The 17,516-nt window shown below is 34.3% G+C and overlaps 6 protein-coding genes across 7 annotated transcripts; 1 reads left to right on the top strand and 5 right to left on the bottom strand.

Annotated features, from left to right (window-relative positions):
* Positions 1 to 339: 339 nt before the first annotated feature.
* On the bottom strand, positions 340 to 3,721 carry LOC107460533 (glycerophosphodiester phosphodiesterase GDPDL7-like). The gene is given in 9 exon segments (XM_052251499.1): positions 340 to 1,083; positions 1,114 to 1,596; positions 1,697 to 1,900; positions 1,903 to 2,198; positions 2,291 to 2,326; positions 2,420 to 2,915; positions 3,015 to 3,127; positions 3,234 to 3,515; positions 3,619 to 3,721. Coding segments are annotated over 9 exon segments (2,412 nt in total). The 3' UTR covers positions 340 to 684.
* A 1,888-nt stretch (positions 3,722 to 5,609) lies between these two features.
* On the top strand, positions 5,610 to 7,052 carry LOC107459011 (VAMP-like protein YKT61). Its single transcript, XM_016077240.3, has 6 exons — positions 5,610 to 5,938; positions 6,022 to 6,119; positions 6,213 to 6,317; positions 6,425 to 6,490; positions 6,590 to 6,676; positions 6,788 to 7,052. Exons 1-6 carry the CDS (start codon positions 5,734 to 5,736, stop codon positions 6,836 to 6,838), a joined length of 612 nt encoding a protein of 203 aa, XP_015932726.1. The 5' UTR covers positions 5,610 to 5,733; the 3' UTR covers positions 6,839 to 7,052.
* Positions 6,988 to 9,049, bottom strand: LOC107458989 (temperature-induced lipocalin-1). Of its 2 annotated transcripts, XM_021124784.2 has the most exons (3): positions 7,972 to 9,049; positions 7,710 to 7,792; positions 7,336 to 7,474 (listed from the first exon to the last, which is right to left on the bottom strand). In XM_021124784.2, the coding sequence occupies exons 1-3, from the start codon at positions 8,326 to 8,328 to the stop codon at positions 7,450 to 7,452; spliced, it is 465 nt and encodes a 154-aa protein (XP_020980443.2). In that variant the 5' UTR covers positions 8,329 to 9,049; the 3' UTR covers positions 7,336 to 7,449. The 2 variants fall into 2 exon arrangements, with proteins under 2 accessions (XP_015932719.1, XP_020980443.2); XM_016077233.3 differs by lacking the exon at positions 7,710 to 7,792 and having other exon boundaries at positions 6,988 to 7,474.
* A 134-nt stretch (positions 9,050 to 9,183) lies between these two features.
* Positions 9,184 to 10,379, bottom strand: LOC107459021 (temperature-induced lipocalin-1). The gene is made up of 2 exons (XM_016077248.3): positions 9,897 to 10,379; positions 9,184 to 9,664 (listed from the first exon to the last, which is right to left on the bottom strand). The coding sequence occupies exons 1-2, from the start codon at positions 10,266 to 10,268 to the stop codon at positions 9,479 to 9,481; spliced, it is 558 nt and encodes a 185-aa protein (XP_015932734.1). The 5' UTR covers positions 10,269 to 10,379; the 3' UTR covers positions 9,184 to 9,478.
* Positions 10,380 to 11,419: 1,040 nt separating this feature from the next.
* LOC127739552 (temperature-induced lipocalin-1) lies at positions 11,420 to 12,976 on the bottom strand. Its single transcript, XM_016077226.3, has 2 exons — positions 12,396 to 12,976; positions 11,420 to 11,842 (listed from the first exon to the last, which is right to left on the bottom strand). Exons 1-2 carry the CDS (start codon positions 12,846 to 12,848, stop codon positions 11,699 to 11,701), a joined length of 597 nt encoding a protein of 198 aa, XP_015932712.1. The 5' UTR covers positions 12,849 to 12,976; the 3' UTR covers positions 11,420 to 11,698.
* A 2,413-nt stretch (positions 12,977 to 15,389) lies between these two features.
* On the bottom strand, positions 15,390 to 16,399 carry LOC127739553 (temperature-induced lipocalin-1). Its single transcript, XM_021124770.2, has 2 exons — positions 15,850 to 16,399; positions 15,390 to 15,677 (listed from the first exon to the last, which is right to left on the bottom strand). Exons 1-2 carry the CDS (start codon positions 16,318 to 16,320, stop codon positions 15,495 to 15,497), a joined length of 654 nt encoding a protein of 217 aa, XP_020980429.1. The 5' UTR covers positions 16,321 to 16,399; the 3' UTR covers positions 15,390 to 15,494.
* Positions 16,400 to 17,516: the final 1,117 nt, after the last annotated feature.

Here is a 17,516-nt window from a genome sequence, read left to right on the forward strand (position 1 = left end):
TATCATAACGTTCATTTTAGGTAGGTTTGTTGGTTCTCACTAAAATGTTATGCCATTGCAGAGAAGTTGGCAGCTACTGGAAATGCTCAATGACTTATAGTTCTTGAAGGCAGCAACTCAAGACCATGCCTGCAATGTCTTAAGGGATCTGGAAGAAGATTGTCCAATTGAAAGATTACAATGTACCAGAAGATTGCTTGCATTGAATCTTCCCCAAGTGGTTGCTGCTTGCTACGCGAAGTATATTGTTGCTGTATAGTGTAGACATGAATATGTAACTTTTGGTTTTGCACAAGTCCTAAGACTCTAGTGATAATTATTCTTTCAATTCAAAGATATTTGATCTTGTGGTTCAATGTAAGTTAGGCAGTTTAATATTAGTATGACAGCTGGATTCGTTGATTTACGATTGATGGTATATGTATATATAATATATGCGTGATTCTGTTTAAAATTTGCCACATAATATTTTTTGTGCTTACCAAATGTAATTGGGAGATTACCTTTTGAAACAGCTCTGTGCGGATATATATTGGTTAACGAAGTTAAGGAAATGGCGAGTATGTATAAGCTGATTAATCGAACTAATATCATAGGCATTCTATATATAGTACAGTTTGAGATGGCACACATGATGTTGGAATAAAAATGAAGGCCAAAATGTTCATCTCAATTAGAATTGCATTAATGGCCAGTGAAGAGAAGAGCAAACACCAGGTATACCACCAGGGAGAGACCAATGTTGACCTTATTTGCCCGGAAACTTGAAGAGGATGCAGGTTTGGTGGGTGGAGGATGAGCACTTGGTTCATCTTTAGAATTAGAGACTGCAGGAAGCGGTGGATCGACAACGTTGTCAACCTCGAGAGGTGGAAGTGGTGATTCTGCTGGTGGTAGAGTCTGAGGATCAACAGTGCTCATCAGGTCACCAGGTTGAGCTGGTAAAATGGTAGGCACATGGTTTGGATCGCTACATGGGCTTCCTGCAACCAAGAAAAAGGTAACATGTAAGAACTTATAGTTTCTAGGAAAATTTTGTTTCATGTTTATCTCATTAGAATGAATGAAACTAAGAAAGTTGAAAGAGCTAGATTGTGATTACTTACTCATATATCTACTTGCAGTGGCAGGAAAATCGGTCACAATGCCATCGACCTTAGCATTTTGGATAAAAGTAGCCATGGCTATATTAGGATCAGACCAGAAGTCAAATGCCAAGGTTATGAATTCGTTTTTGAGATTATGAACGAATACTGTGAGGTTTGCATCTTTCAATTCCCGGACAACGTTAGTCATTCCTTCTAACAATGAACCTCCTCCCTCAACACTAAAAACAGCGCTTTTCACAAGATTCACCGCATCAGCGTACTTCTTAATTTCATCGGCTGTTGGCCTTGGAATGTCACCTATTCTGTCATCAACTAACAACACTCTTTTGTAGGATGGGATATCCTTAAACTTGGTTAACACTTGGCTGTCATCTGATTGGATCAACACTTGCTTTGTGGATTCCTTATCAAAGCTAGCGTTACTCAAAGCACTGCTGACGGCTCCCACAATGTCAAGGCTTCTATTTGATGCAAGGTAGGCGGCGTTCTGTGAGGTAAACAGAGAGATTTAGTTGCAATTGTAGTAGCAGCAACAGATATTAACCATTGAGAAGCACTATATCATGTTTCTCTTGCTGCTAACTTACCTGTATGTTTATCAAAATGCCAGGAACTGCCTTTGTCTTGGCCAATTCCAAAAATTCAGCCAGGGTGACGAATTTACCGCTGTTCTTCTCTGCTGGGTTTCTTGGGAAATCTGGGCCTTCAGCGTTATAGATTTGAGCTGAAATGATAAATTTATACTTTAAGTTCTTCATTGTTCAGATCTTGTGGAAAGTTATTATCAAGTTTAGCAAAGGAATTTACGTTTTAAGGTCTGAATCTCGCTCCATGTAAGGTCAAAGGAGAAAATTCCACTTTTTGCTTGAACTTCTGGGACGGTGGAAGTTCGAGGCATAAACTTTGTCACTGCAGTTGTTTCTTGTATCAGGTCTGCAGCACCGGAGCAGAAGGCTGTTCCATCTTTTGACATTTGAACCGAGCAATCTATAATGTCAGAACCGTCATCTATTGCTTGTTGATATGCAAGATCAGTGCTACCCGGATAAACACTGCTTGCTCCGTTGTTGCTTATGATCAGAGTTGGTCCTGCAGAAGCAAATGTGTAAGTTTACAGATTTGTGATTGAGGGCATCTCATCTATGGATTCGAAAATTGCAGTTTCAAGCTTAGCAACATACCTTTTTTGGGCAAGCTTTGGTTGTTTGCAAAGCATGCTGCGAAAACAACAATTGTCAGTTAAGGTTAAAGGAGTGTTTGGTATTTGCAAAATGACTCTGAATTGAAGGTAGAAGGATTTGTCATCTCACCGATGGCATTCGATGCTGTTGTTGGGAAATCAGTGACAACACCGTCAACAGAATCCCCCTTGTCTGTGAATTGCATGTACTCAGCAGTAGGATCGTAACTGTAATTATAACTTAAGGTGAAGTCATTAGCAAAACCAGAAGCATATACTTCTAGTCCTAATTTATGTGCATCAGATACAAGTTTTGTGGGAAGCCCAAGATAATTGTCTGGCTTAACCGGCCATATGTACTCCTTTGGAACCATTATGGCTGAGGCATATGACTTAATTGCCAAAAGATCCTTCACAATGGTACCATATGGCTGCTTTGTTGTGGGTTCAACCTCATTTGCACCCAGAAGCTGAAATATGATCTTAGTTGTCTTGCTCACTTTTCCGTTGATGCTCTTTAAGAAACCAATCTCTGGAGAAGAAACATAGTTTATCTGATACTGGGTCACCAATTCAACAACCCTATCCACAAACTTCACACCTTTCTGAGTGTAAAACGCTTCATACTGCAGCAACAGAACATTCCATCAATTATAACATTCAAGAAAAGCAAAGCTCAAGGATTTTCAGCTTTTCACATTTGCTACTAAGAAATGGTTAAGAACCTGAGCATTCAACCAAAACTTGGGTGGGGACTGGTCGCCTAGGACAGCATCAACATTAAGAACTGGGAGGGATTGGTCATAAAAATCAGGTCTAGTATAAATGGACTGAACCACTGTGGCAACACATAGCAAAAAGGTAACATCAGTTCCAAACCTACAATCTTGTTACATTAATTAATGAGAAAAAGAAAGAAATTGTAGATTGACTGAAAGACTCACTAAACACATTCTCGTCAATATCTTTTGCAGTGTAATCGACAGCAAAGTATCCTTCCACATTCTTGCCATTGATATTGTAGGTTCTTGTCTTATTCGGATCGAAAACATTTATATTTGTTGATTTGTCAAGCGTGGTGCCGGTGACACAAAAGGCACCACCATCTTTCGTCAGTTGAAGATTGCACAAGATGGTGGTATCCTTTGCAAATGCCAATGCATTTGGTGTGCCTTCTGGGAACAGACCTGAGAACCCTCCGCGGGATACTACAAGAGGTTCATTCCCTGCATAATTCACCAATCACCATTATATACATTGCATCTCCTAGAACCATTATATGATCAAAAGCATCCTAGTATCAGAAACAAAAGTGCAGAGATTACAAACCGCTTAAGGTTGTCCACTTTCTCAAAGGTGGTCTTGGAAGTGGAACTTGTTGGGCAACCGTTGCATGCACCAACAAGGAATAAAGAAACAAGCTTGTGATCATTTTGTTCATTCCCTGTCAGAGTTTAACCTCAATTTCAATCAAACCTACCCATTGAATCACATTACAAAGAACAAACAATGATGGTAATAATAATAATAACAATCATTCGTATATCAATTCATTCATTCAATCTCATTTACGGTAAAGTCCTCTCTTCGCTAATCTAAAGAATATAGATCAGAAGGAATTAATTTAATTAAATTTGATGACACTATAAAGTAAACAAAAGTTAATTGTATGAAACAGTAGGTGCGTACCCCAAAATGTATACTCATATCTTGATTTATTTGACGAAGGAAACTGGCATTCCCCAGAGTTTTTGATGAGTAAAACCCTCAAGGGAATGTGATTAGGAAAGTATAAGAGGAACAAATAAATTGGTGTCTAAGATCAATGCAAAAATGAGATTCTATTTTTCACAATTTAAATCCACACATTTTTTCACGCATAAATAGCTGGTTAGTATTTGCTTTCTAGGGACAACCAATTCAATGTCATTTTTGGAATATGATTTTTCATTATTTGCTGATTTTGGTTACTCTTGTTCAATGTTAGTTTGGTCAAACTGAAACTTTGTTGCTAACTAACCAAAAACTGAAACTCGTTGCAAGTTGCAACTGACACTTTTGGATTTCAATACATTAAACTACCATGCTTCCTTTTCATCCAACTCATTATTATTATATTCCACATATAAGTATATAACTGACTGTTAATTCGTTTGTCATACTCATCTTGTTTGCAAATTTATGTGCTAAAACTACGGTCGAAATTTACATCCATCATATCTAGTGTCTAACTTTGTTTATTTTGTTCACTTCATTAACAGCATCAGAAAATTGCAAAGCATTATATTGTTTTGATTCATCGAGAAATATTCATCAGTATAATGTAAATTAAAATTGATATACTTTGATAGAGCGGACCATTGATTAACAAAGTTTTAAGAGTAATTTAGCTTGTTAAGATTGACATATATCTTTTACCGAATCTTTCTTAATCTTGAATTATATTATTATAATAATATTATGAGATATTATATATTATTTATGTGTTGTATCTTTAACAATATATTTTTTCTCATTAATGAGATTTTAAAATTTAAAAAGATCTCAGTTTCATACTTTCTCTTTTAATATAGATATCTCAGTCTATTTAAAGCCCTCAAAGTTCTCTTCCATAAAATTGAATATTGTCAAAAGAAAAATAGTGAAAAACACTACTCACACTTCAATGACTTCTCCTTTTCTCTCAGTTTTTTACATTCTTCTTCCAAGCATTCAACAAACACACCTCATTGATGATGATGATGATTCTATAAGCGTTGACCGAAGCATCTTCAGTTTACCAGAGAACAAGTGTTATGAATGAAAGAACATGTTAAAGGGTCATGTTGAAGCATGGTGTGTTGGTTCTTCCTATGGTTAGATTGTGCTTTTGGATCAGAATGGAATTTCATTCTTGCACCTTGTCACGTATTCTTACTTTGCTGAATACTTAAGAAAAATCTTCATAGTCAAAGCAGTTTTGATGTGTTAATTGTTCCTCTCTTTCAAATCACATTCCTGCCATCATATATGGTTCTAACTATAAGATTGCTCATTACAATTCTACAACTTGGGTTGAGCTCTATAATGATAAACAATTTTATTGTGACATTGTGTTCAGCAACAACTAATAATCAATTAATAATAATAATAATAATCAATCATGTTACATATACATAAAAAAATTAACAACTAAATCCATAATTTATAAAAAAGTATATTAAATACAAAATATGCACGTGACATTTTCTATAATGAATAAATAACATGAACCCACCCCATTGAACGTACTGCTTGATTTGATTTTATTTTATTGGGACAAAAATAAATAGTAATAATAAATCAAATAAAATAAAAGTAGTAGCGTTAGGCCGTTAGCTTGCTTTCTGTTATGGAGTGGTAGTTATTGGTTAACGAATAACGGTTAGTTTCCCATTCCCAAGACCAAGATCCAAAGGAAAGAGAATGAAGATCACAGCTCTGTTCGTTTTGAAATGCAACGCCACTACCACCACTGATGGATCGGATCCACTCATTCTCGCTAACGCCACCGACGTAAGCCAGTTCGGTTATTTTCAGCGTTCCTCCGTCCGAGAATTCATCGTCTTCATCGCTCGCACCGTCGCCAAACGCACTCCTCAAGGCCAACGCCAATCCGTCCAACACGAAGGTACGTCCATAAATTCTGATTTCTGAATTTCTTGATGCCATTATTTTCATGTCTGTCAATGTTTATTGGCTTGTTGATTGCAGAGTATAAGGTTCATGCTTACAACCGTAATGGCCTTTGTGCTTTGGGGGTTATGGATGATCACTATCCAGTTCGGAGTGCATTCTCTCTTCTCAACAAGGTTCGCACCTCTCTCTGATCTGTAATTTTTTTTTTCCTTTCGGTTGGTTCATGTCTTTTGATTTTTTAGGTCATAGTAAATTGAATGTTTCAGGTGATGGATGAGTATCAAAAAAGTTTTGGCGAGTCATGGAGAACTGTTGACAAAGATAGCACTCAATCATGGCCCTTTCTGGATGAAGCTTTGATCAAATTCCAGGCAAGCAATCTTCTCCAATCCAATCCGATCCGATCTGATACTCGTTATATATTATAATCAAGTATATATTGCTTTCAATTTGCTTGTTGCTATGGTCCGATTTTCAGGACCCTCATGAAGCTGACAAGTTATTGAAAATTCAGAAGGATTTAGATGAAACAAAAATCATTCTTGTAAGTATTACATAATCATGCAACAATTAATGCTCTCATACATATACTAGTATTGTAAAAGATGGTTATGTATGTATTCCTTTGTTACTTTGTAAACAGCACCAGACTATTGAGAGTGTTCTTGCAAGAGGGGAGAAGCTAGATAGCTTAGTTGAGAAGAGTTCTGATCTAAGTGCAGCATCACAGGTACATTAGGATTGCATTTAATGGGTGTGACTTTTGTAGGTAGACATTATATGCATCATTGAACATTCTTGCTGAAACAAGTAACCGATGCTGGTGTGAATTTTGAAACAGATGTTCTACAAGCAGGCAAAACAAACCAACCAGTGTTGTACGGTTTTGTAGACTCAAGTTTTAATATCATGATCCACTCATTCCACCTGATCTTGACGACGAGGTGGTTAATTGTTTAGGACAAAAGAGCTGCTTCTTTTTCTTTATCATTCTCAAGTGTTTGGTTTGCTTGGTCAAATTCTGGATTTCAGACACGGAACTGAATATTGAAAGAACTTGCAATATATTTTTAGTATGATATTAACATTGTCTTTTCAACTTTGTTCATCATCAGCGTATTCATAATGTGATGATTTTCCACATCTCTCTTACAAATCACTGTAAAGAAACTTCTATAACAACCAAAGCATTCAACCATCAACTGTAACGTTTGGGCTTATATAGTCTATTTTACAAAACACAAGCGATACTGAAACCATTCAAGTACTTAACACAGCCAAAACAACCAATACCTAAGATTCAGACATAATTGCAGCATGAGATATTTCTTCAATCTAATACCTATTTCCCAAAAAGGGATTTGATCCACCAAATGCCTTTGGTGTCTTTGGGGCCTTCTTCTCCCTCAGGTGGTGTCTCACTCTGTGGAGTCTTATGGAGTTTGCTCACATCATACCCCACATCCTTAGCTTCCTGAACAAGCGCATTGAAGACCTCCTCATCTATTCGGTTCTTCCTTGACAATATCTAAAGCAAAATACCAGATGAGAAGAATTGAGCACATCATAATCAATTCCCACTATTTCACAACCTTTGATTCACCTTATTCAACATTCCAACATATTTTCAAATGACAACCCCAATTGAGAAATCCAAATGTTTCACCTTTGATCTTCCCATTCCAAACCAACACACCCATTTGTGATTGTGAAAAGATAACTTTGACATGGAAAAGTGAAAAAAGAGAGAGAAATTCACTTACCCAAAGATATTTCCTACTGGGTTGGCCAATGAGAGCATACTGATAATCATCATATCTAGCTTATCAAGTTGTTTGGTTCTAGTCTGTTTTGATATTATAAAGAAATTGTACTAGTGACTTATTATTTACTTCCTACTCAAAATTCTAAAATCAAAACATGATGAAAATCATGGGAATACTTTTTCATTGATTAATTCATTTTTCTCCAAGTAACAAGGTGAGAGATAAACTGAAATAAATTCAAACAGAAAATTTTGTTTACCCAAAGATATTTGGTGGTTGGCCCTCCAATCACAGCATATTGATAATCATCATCGATGTACAAAACCCAGTAGTCTCCAACAACAGGGATGATAGGTAAGAATGGAGGGACATAGAACTTGACCTTGAGCTTTGCCTCGTCGCTTTTTGGATCGGCCTTGTATGCAGTTCCTTCAATGGAGACCTTCTTGCCATTAGCATAAGTCTCATTGAGCACATGCACAGTTCCATCATCATTGAGTGTGTATGTGGCTCTTGTGTTCTCACCATTCTTTGGCTGAAAGAATGAAGGGAAACTCGCTATCTCATACCATCTACCCATGTACCTCTCCACATCAAGGCCCTTCACCACCTTCATCTCTTACTCTTAGGCACAACAGAAAACAGTTTTGTACCTGCGGTAGGTTTAGTTTCTTTGTGCTGGTGATGGTTTTTGACAAGGGTTAGATAATGGATTCAGATTCTTTTGATGAGAGTACTTGGAAGTGTGTCAATGAAGCACGTTGCCTTGGAGAATTATAGGCCTTACTCGTGTACATACATGTGCTGATGTGCCCATGGTTCATATGTATGGTAGTGGAGTTTCTAGGACCCTCTCACAAACAGAACGAGACTCTGATGTTCATATTTTCTTTCCCTCCTTTATCTTTGATAGAAAAAGCTAATAGAACTGATTGGAATATGACAAAACTACGTCTATTCAAGTGTGAACACAACAACATGGGCCACTGTCATCTCAAAACTCTAACAGATGCGTGCACCTCAACCCACACTTTGCTTCAGAGACTACTCCTTACCTATTTTTCTTTTCTTTGTTTGGTTCCCACCTCATATTACTAATAACAACAGCAACAAACAGAATAATACTACATGAGTACTGGGTAGCGGGCTTTAGCACTTAACCCTCATGAGTTGGACTCATTTTCAACCATACAAAACGTGAAATTTCACAATGAAATGCAAAATAGAATTGCCAAAGCACACATGATGATGATTCTCTTTTCTTTGGGACATACTGTTACACTGGTATCACTACTGAATTACAAGGCCAAGCTCGTAAGGTTTATAATCACCCTTATGATATCTATCTGAATCTGCCATGAAATTTGTGTGCGCTTGCTATTAGATCTTATATTCTTATTACATCATTGATGCGTGGTTCTATCTCAAGTTTTCGTATAGTTTAGGTGGCAAGTAGTTTTGTTCATGGACGAATTCATAAGTCTCTATGCAACATATATTTCACAACCCTGATTCAGCATATACAAGCATTTTTAAGTTCCAATTACTTCATTGATACCCTAAAGCTTTCAACAAAAACAATAAGAACATACACAAGCAAAGCATCAAATTTCAACTTCAACCTATCAGCTTAGTCTATATACAGGACAAACCAATACATTCATAACCAAGATCCAAACATACTACTACAATTCAGACTTCTTGACCCCTTTATTTATAACATGGAATAACTCTCGAACCTCATCATCATATATAGCACATCATATCTATCTCCCCAGAATGGATTTGATCCACCAAATGCCTTTGGTGTCTTTGGGGCCTTCTTCTCCCTCTGGTGGTGTCTCACTATGTGGAGTCTTGTGGAGTTTGCTCACATCATACCCCACATCCTTAGCTTTCTGAACAAGCTCATTGAAGATCTCCTCATCTAATCGGTTCTGCCTTGACAATATCTAAAGCAAAATACCAGATGAGAAGAAATGAGCACATCATAATCAATTCCCACTATTTCACTACCTTTGATTCACCTTATTCAAAATTCCAACATATTTTCACATGACAACCCCAATTGAGAAATCCAAATGTTTCACCTTTGATCTTCCCATTCCAAACCAACACACCCATTTGTGAAAAGATAACAACTTTGACATGGAAAAGTTAAAAAAGAGAGAGAAATTAACTTACCCAAAGATATCTCCTACTGGGTTGGCCAATGAGAGCATACTGATAATCATCATCAATGAAGAGAACCCAATAGTCACCAGTAACAGGGATGATAGGCAAGAATGGAGGAACATAGAACTTGACCTTGAGCTTAGCTTCATCGCTATTGGGATCAGCCTTGTACGCAGTACCTTCAATGAAGCCTCTTTTGCCATCACTCCAAGTCTCATTGAGCACGTGCACGGTTCCATCCTCGTTGAGAGTGTAGGTGGCTCTCGTGTCAACACCATTTTTGGGTTGGAACCTTGATGGGAAGGACGCTATCTCGTACCACCGACCCATGTAGCGTTTCACGTCCAGGTTCCTTACCACAGACATCTCTTTCTCCGCCATTGAAAGAACAGAATAGAAGAGGGGTTTTGTCGTTGTAAGAGGGTTTACGGTTTATGATTATGAGTTCATGAGATTGATAAGGTTCTCTTTATTTAATAAAGTTGTTGAATTTGGATAATGAATTTCAGATTCTCTCACCGATATTTGGGTAAGGGGTGTTGTCGTGGCCAATTTCAGGCCTTCCACGTGTACCTTTTCATATGGTACTTTCTAGTATCTTCTACCAAAATACCTCTCATTTTAAAAGATTTAAGAAAAACAATTATATCATTTAAGTATTTGATATTTTATTCGATAATTGATTTTTAATATATATAAAATATTTTTGTTTTTATATACCTTGTTAATCCAATCTCCTTTTTACTATTTGAAGCGAGTATTTGTTTAAAAATACAAAAAAAAAATATTTTAAAATAATATATAAAATTAAATTATACTAAAATATGGTACAAGTATTATTTTCAAATCATTGATCAGAGAACATACATCGTGTAACCGATGGAGAATAAGAAATAAATCAAATAATCAATCTATGCAAGACACACATCTAGAGAATGAGACTGGGGGTGTGAAAATTGTCATTTTCTCCTCTGCATTAAAATTAATTGGCTTGATTGATGGTATGTTCCAAAATTATGTCTATTCATTCAAGTGTGAAGCCTTGAAGACCAAGTGTAAATGCGTACTGTCCAAGTAAGATAATAGACTATACTAGACTCGTCTCATTTTAATGCTTGCACCCCAAGTCATCACGGTTGGCTTCAAAGAAACTGTTACAACTTACAACCATAATATACGCTAGAAAGGAGGAGCAGCTATAGTGGAAACTTATGGTATGAATCATTCACATATTCACATACATACTTTTGTATACTTCAAGAAGATTTATTTGATTTGATGAAATTATAAAAAAAAAAATTTAAGAATTTGCATTCTCTAAATTTTAAATTTTTATTTTAAAGAATAAAATATGATTTCTCATTTTTAAATTATTTTTTTCTCAAATTTTTTTTTATCAAATTTATGAAATAAATAATAAAATATCACAGTTTATCCTTTAAAATAAAATTTAAAATTTAGAGAATCTAAATCTTATCCCAAAGCTTTCAACAAATTATTATTATTATTTAGAGTGGTATGAATAATTAATAAAGAAGGAATAAAGCTGGTAGGAATTGGTGTGAAATATCAAAGTATTGGATTCTCACTAAGACAATATTACAATAAGACTAGACAACCAAATTAAAGTACAATAAACTTCAACTTCAACACCTTTCAGCTAGAGTTCTTGCATTGGCCCCTTTTATTCATAACATAAATATATTTAACATGGAATAGTTACTTGTTCTTGAACATGATCATATATTTCCCATACAACATAATACTTGTTTCAGTTCCACAGAACTACAGAAGGGATTTGATCATCCAAATTAAACGCCTTCTTCCGCTGCTGGTGGTGGTTTCTCACTCTGTGGAGTCTTACGGAGTTTGCTCACGTCATAACCCTCATTCTTTGCTTTCTCAACGAGCTCCTTGTACGTTGCATCATCTATATGGCTCTTCCTTGATAATATCTAGACCCCAAAGCCACATTAATAAAAAGAAATTAGCATATTAACAGTGTGAATAATCATTTAAAACAATAAATATAATTAAATAAAAAATATTCAAAAATTATACATTAATACAACAAAATTAATCTATTTTTTATAGTGCATTCTATCTAAATCTTTCTAAAATAACATGTAAGTTAACGGAAATTCATCAACTTCGTTAAAGGATGGTGCATTGAAAAAAGACAAATTGCACGAGAGAGCATGGCGACAACCAAAGCAGAAAGAATGGAGGAGTGGAAAGATGCTTCAACTAACAGAAATGGAATTTGATATTGCAAGAAATTATATAATTACCCATCTCAAATAATAAATTACAAAATAATCTAACTATGGTTAAAATAATGACTAATTATAAAGAATAATTTCTATGTTATTTTAAAGGGAATTGGGTAGAATTCACCATTTTTTTTTCATGTTATTTTAAAGGAAATTGAGTAAAATTCACAGTTCTTTGTATGTTTGAAAGAAGATAAGAAATTGAGATGGAAAAATAATAAAAAGAAAGGCTTACCCAAAGAAATATCTTAGTTGGTCCACCAACGACAGCATTCTGATAATCCTGATCGATATAGAGAACCCAATAATCGCCAATAACAGGGAATATGGGAACAGAGGGAGGCACATAGAACTTGACCTTAAGCTTGGCTTCATCGCTTTTGGGATCAGCCTTGTATGCAATTCCTTCAACATAACTCCTCTTGCCATCAACAAAGTCTTCATTGAGAACATGAACGGTTCCATTATCATTGAGTGTGTACGTGGCCCTGAGTGTGTATGTGGCTCTTGTGTTCTCACCATTCTTTGGCTGAAAGAATGAAGGGAAACTCGCTATCTCATACCATCTACCCATGTACCTCTTTAGGTCTAGGTTCTTCACCACTGTTGTGGCGTTGCTAGTAGCCACCGTGGTGAGCAGTAGTGAAGCTAGAAGAAATAAACAGTGACGCATGGGTCTTTCAGCCATTGCAGTTGCAGGGTTTGTTAGTATAGTACTTCTTGCAGGAGATCTTAATACATATATAGATACTCGATTAGAACGTATGTACCTCAAATCGCTGTCATTAAGGAGATATCGGGAGTCTAACGTTTCATGATCTGTTTAAATGACATTCCTTATCAGAATCGTCGTTATCAAGGTGTATTAATATATTAATTATTAAGGATTGTTATCTTCATACATTTTTTTTACGTCTTTTGAATTTAAAAGATTGAAAAGTATAAAACATTTATTTTTTATATCATAAAAAAAAATATGCATAGGAGGTAATAACAAAATTATGTATGCTATGTGTTAAATTATTAGTATAAAATATATATTAAAATATAAAATATATATTAAACAAACTTATTTAGTAGAGTATTCACCTAGGGGTAAAAGTGGGTGGCTCAGCTCATTTTTAGGGTTGTTTAAATTTGGTTTATTTTATTAAATATGTCAGGTTTTAATTTTTTTTAAATTTATTAGGGTTAAAAAAGTCAGATTTATTGAATTGTTTGTCAAAATATTTTTTAAATAAATTATTATTAGTTTAAACTTTTAATTATTTATTTATATTAAACGCAAAACAAAATTAAAAAAAATTCATAATCAAAATTAGTTAAAACAGTAACTTTTTGTTCAAAAATTTTTTTATAAATTTTAAATATGGTTATGATGTACATATATAAATGAATTATGTTTTATAAATGATGAATTATATATTTAAAATAATTTTAAGTTTATTATTTTGGGTTATAATTCATAAAATATATTTTTCAAATAGGTTCATAGTTTGTCAAATTTTAAATAGGCTGGACTCAAGTCTGAAATAAAAATCTATAAAAAATAATAAATCTAGATTTGGACTATTTATTTATAATATGAATTAGACCCGTCAAAATTAAAATTCAACTCAACTTTGCCCATTTCCACCCTATAATAATTCACCACTCCAAAATTATAATAATTTCTTATGTTTAATTTTAGGGTAATTTAAAAAAAAATATTTTAACTATTTTTAATATTATTTTATATATTTTTTATATTATATGTTTAAATAAATTTGTAAAAATAATAATATTATCAAAATAAAAATGATAATATTTATTTTTATTTTTATATACATCTTAGTTTATATATATTCACAGATACAATTTTATCTTGATATTATAATCTTATATCCTTACCTAAGCTTAATAGAGGAGTTAAAGACCTGCAAATACATATTATAAATTTTTTTTAAAGGTTTTAAAAGTATTAATGTTTTAATAATGTTAACTATTAATTTTAATTTTATATATATTATAACAAAAATTAACAATTAAAATTACGAAAACAACTAATATTCCTAGTCCATATTATATATTGTCATCGCTTGTCGGCCAGGAGAATTTAAGGCCTTGCACGTGTATCAATTGATACAGTAATTTGCAACAACTTTGGAAAATTCTTATATTCTCAGTCAATGAATTCACACAAAAGAATATTGAATTATTGTCGACGTGAACAAAAATTGGAGCTCAAATGTGAAACAAGATACTTTTCTTTTTTATAGAAGAAAACTAGAAAAGAGAATAATCTTACCGTTACAATGTTTTTTTCAATAATGTGAAAATTAATCTGGACCACTTAAATAAGAAAAGGAAAATTTTTCTTTTGGGACTTTTTCCTTTATATTATTATTTCTCTTAACCTTATGGCAAGTGCCAACTCGCAAAGTGAAGTGAATGTTTTCGATCTTCCTCAAGAGGCATGCATATACACACTTAAATTAGTAAGTTACAAGGCAAAAGATCGGAGAAGTATATAATCTCATCTATCGGATCTGGTTTTGTCCAATTTCTTTTCTCACCTTTGCCAGGAACACATTCAATTTCCTCCTGAGTAGTAGAATTGGGAAAATAATGCATTATTTTTCACTAAAGCATGAGCGAATATTAATATGTTATATATAGGGCTAATTTTTTTATATTGATTAAATATATGTGTAATATATTGTTATTGAAAGATTAAGTGTTTTTTTAATATGGTGTTTTTTTTTAATTGGTATTATTTAAATCGGATGGTCCGATTTGTTTAAAGAAAAAAATAAATTAAAAATTAGAGGGTCTGATTTGTATTTTTTATTTTTTTTTATTTTTAAAAATAAAAATCGTACAATTTAATTTGTGTAAGTCATAGCAATGTAAAACACTTCTCTTCTTACATCATTCTGAGGTACACGCTGCTCTCTCACACACGAAAAAGAATAAGCGTATATATACTTACTAAAAATACACCCTAATGTTTTAACACTATTATTATCATCCACCATAGCCAAATAGTCAAATAAAGGTAAGAGAGGTGTATATTGGTGCCATATGCACTTGCAAGAATATAAGAAATTTCCATGACCTAACTCCTTATTTATGCCCATGATGGCTTATTAGACTTGTTCAAGTAAAGTAGGACTGTTCAAGAAGATAATAAGTATCAAAATCAGCCAGAGCTAGGTCTATATATCTAAAGAACAAACTAATACATTAATTACTAAGATCCAAACGTAAGAGACCTTTCATTATTGACCACTTTATTTATTCATAAGATAGTTCTGAACATGATCGTATATTTGCCAATACAACAACATAATGTTTATTTCAGTTCCCCAGAAAGGATTTGATCATCCAAACTAAAAACGCCTTCATCCACTGGTGGTGGTGGTGTCTCACTCTGTGGAGTCTTATGGAGTTTGCTCACATCATAACCTTCATCCTTTGCTTTCTCAACAAGCTCATTGTAGGTTGCATCATCTATATGGTTCTTCCTTGATAATATCTAACCCCCCAAAAACAGAGAACGGAAAATGAGCATGCATGTTCATAGCATAGCAAAATTTTTTACCCTTTTTTTTTGAGAAAATTAAAACTTTCTTTCACCCCATTTTTTATATCAGAAAAAAGATAACAACTTGACATGGAAATTAGAAAAGTAATTAAGAAAGGCTTACCCAAAGAAATATCTTAGTTGGTCCACCAATGACAGCATATTGATAATCCTGGTCGATATAGAGAACCCAGTAATCTCCAATAACAGGGAATATGGGAAAGGAGGGAGGCACATAGAACTTGACCTTAAGCTTGGCCTCATCGCTATTTGGATCAGCCTTGTATGCAATTCCTTCAATATAGTTCCTCTTGCCATCAATCCAATTCTCATTGAGCACATGAATTGTTCCATTATCATTGAGTGTGTATGTGGCCCTAGTGTCCACAGCATCGCTCTTCTCAAAGAATGAAGGGAAACTCGCTATTTCGTACCATCTACCCATGAACCTCTTTAGGTCTAGGTTCTTCACCACCGTTGTGGCGTTGCTAGTAGCCACCGCGGTAAACAGCAGTAGTGAAGCTAGAAGAAATAAACAGTGAAACATAGGTTTTTCTGCCATTGCAAGGTTTCTTAGTTCTTTCTGAGGTTTCATAAGCTAAGGTTGTTTTGGGCAATGAATTCATGAGATTTTCTTTAAGTATTTACTTTGCAGCGAGGGTGTTGGCGTGGAGAATTTGAGGCCTTGCACTTGTATCATTTGGTACCATAATTTGCAGCAACTTTGGATAATTACTATATTCTCTATTTTTCTTCAATTAATTTTCGATGAAATCGCACAATTCTTTTATGGCTAGTCCTAGGATGGCAACCATTATGATGCGATAGAGCTACAAGTTGACAGTTGGCACGTGAAAAGTTCGGTAAGATAACGGAATTTATTAATATATTGTGAATGTTGATTTAGTTCAGTCTTAACAATAATACGAGAGTAAAGTCGTCATATACAAGCTTGTGACAGAGGAGCTCAAGTTGCAAGAGAAGTGCGTATCAAAAAGAATGACATACGAGTGACATAGTGAAGCAGAGAAATGCGTTGCTGCAACTCAAACATGTCACATGTGACCATGAAAGACAGTTTGCTGAGGCCATAATGTCCTCACAATAAATAACCCCAGTCCCCATACCATAGATTATTCATATATCATATGTTAAGTCTAAATTTTTATGTTCCACTTCTATTTTTTTTTAATTATTTTCTGACACTGTGTTTGGATGAGTGGAATTTAGAAGGAAAGAAAATGTAAGAGGTGAAAATGGATGAAAAACTCAATTTTCTTTTGTTTGGATCACAAAAGAAATTGAAAGAAAAATAAAAAAGATATATGGGGTTCATATAAAAGTTTTTTCCTCAACTTTGTCAAGAAAATTGGTGAAAAAAGAGAAACATAATTAAAATTCGAGTAAACTACCATTTTTACCTATAAAAACTGAAAACGCTGACATATCTACTCATAAAAAAGGAAATTATCATTTGTACCCATAAAACATGAGTTTTATATAATAAAATTATCCAAACACTAAAAAATCACATAAAACTTCAAATTACCCTTATCATCATCTGCATCATCTTTTCCCCACCACCACTAACTCTAACCCCATCCTCTCTCTCTCTCCTTTCTCTCTCTTTCTCTCTCTTTCCTTCTATATTTTGCTCTTCTCTCTCTTCTACTTCTTCGAATGGTTGCGTGATGTAGGTTCAGTGGTCTCTGGATTTGTAAACTGGGAAAGAACGGGTGGAACCGCGGACTGGACAAGGGCTGGAGCTCTGTGTCAGTGAGAGATGGAGAG

This window comes from Arachis duranensis, chromosome 1, assembly GCF_000817695.3.
Source record: "Arachis duranensis cultivar V14167 chromosome 1, aradu.V14167.gnm2.J7QH, whole genome shotgun sequence".
Taxonomy (NCBI): Eukaryota; Viridiplantae; Streptophyta; class Magnoliopsida; order Fabales; family Fabaceae; genus Arachis; species Arachis duranensis.

What these genes read in the sequence shown, in the direction of transcription:
- LOC107459011 (XM_016077240.3), top strand. Translation starts at nt 5,734, where the DNA reads ATGAAGATCACAGCTCTGTTCGTTTTGAAATGCAACGCCACTACCACC. An exon ending in CATTCTCTCTTCTCAACAAG is followed by an intron (nt 6,120 to 6,212) that starts GTTCGCACCTCT and finishes TGAATGTTTCAG; the next exon opens with GTGATGGATGAGTATCAAAA. An exon ending in AAGCTTTGATCAAATTCCAG is followed by an intron (nt 6,318 to 6,424) that starts GCAAGCAATCTT and finishes TCCGATTTTCAG; the next exon opens with GACCCTCATGAAGCTGACAA.
- LOC107458989 (XM_016077233.3), bottom strand. Translation starts at nt 8,328, where the DNA reads ATGAAGGTGGTGAAGGGCCTTGATGTGGAGAGGTACATGGGTAGATGG. An exon ending in CAACCACCAAATATCTTTGG is followed by an intron (nt 7,475 to 7,971) that starts GTAAACAAAATT and finishes ATTTTGCTTTAG; the next exon opens with ATATTGTCAAGGAAGAACCG.
- LOC107459021 (XM_016077248.3), bottom strand. Translation starts at nt 10,268, where the DNA reads ATGGCGGAGAAAGAGATGTCTGTGGTAAGGAACCTGGACGTGAAACGC. An exon ending in CCAGTAGGAGATATCTTTGG is followed by an intron (nt 9,665 to 9,896) that starts GTAAGTTAATTT and finishes ATTTTGCTTTAG; the next exon opens with ATATTGTCAAGGCAGAACCG.
- LOC127739552 (XM_016077226.3), bottom strand. Translation starts at nt 12,848, where the DNA reads ATGGCTGAAAGACCCATGCGTCACTGTTTATTTCTTCTAGCTTCACTA. An exon ending in CAACTAAGATATTTCTTTGG is followed by an intron (nt 11,843 to 12,395) that starts GTAAGCCTTTCT and finishes TTTGGGGTCTAG; the next exon opens with ATATTATCAAGGAAGAGCCA.
- LOC127739553 (XM_021124770.2), bottom strand. Translation starts at nt 16,320, where the DNA reads ATGAAACCTCAGAAAGAACTAAGAAACCTTGCAATGGCAGAAAAACCT. An exon ending in CAACTAAGATATTTCTTTGG is followed by an intron (nt 15,678 to 15,849) that starts GTAAGCCTTTCT and finishes TTGGGGGGTTAG; the next exon opens with ATATTATCAAGGAAGAACCA.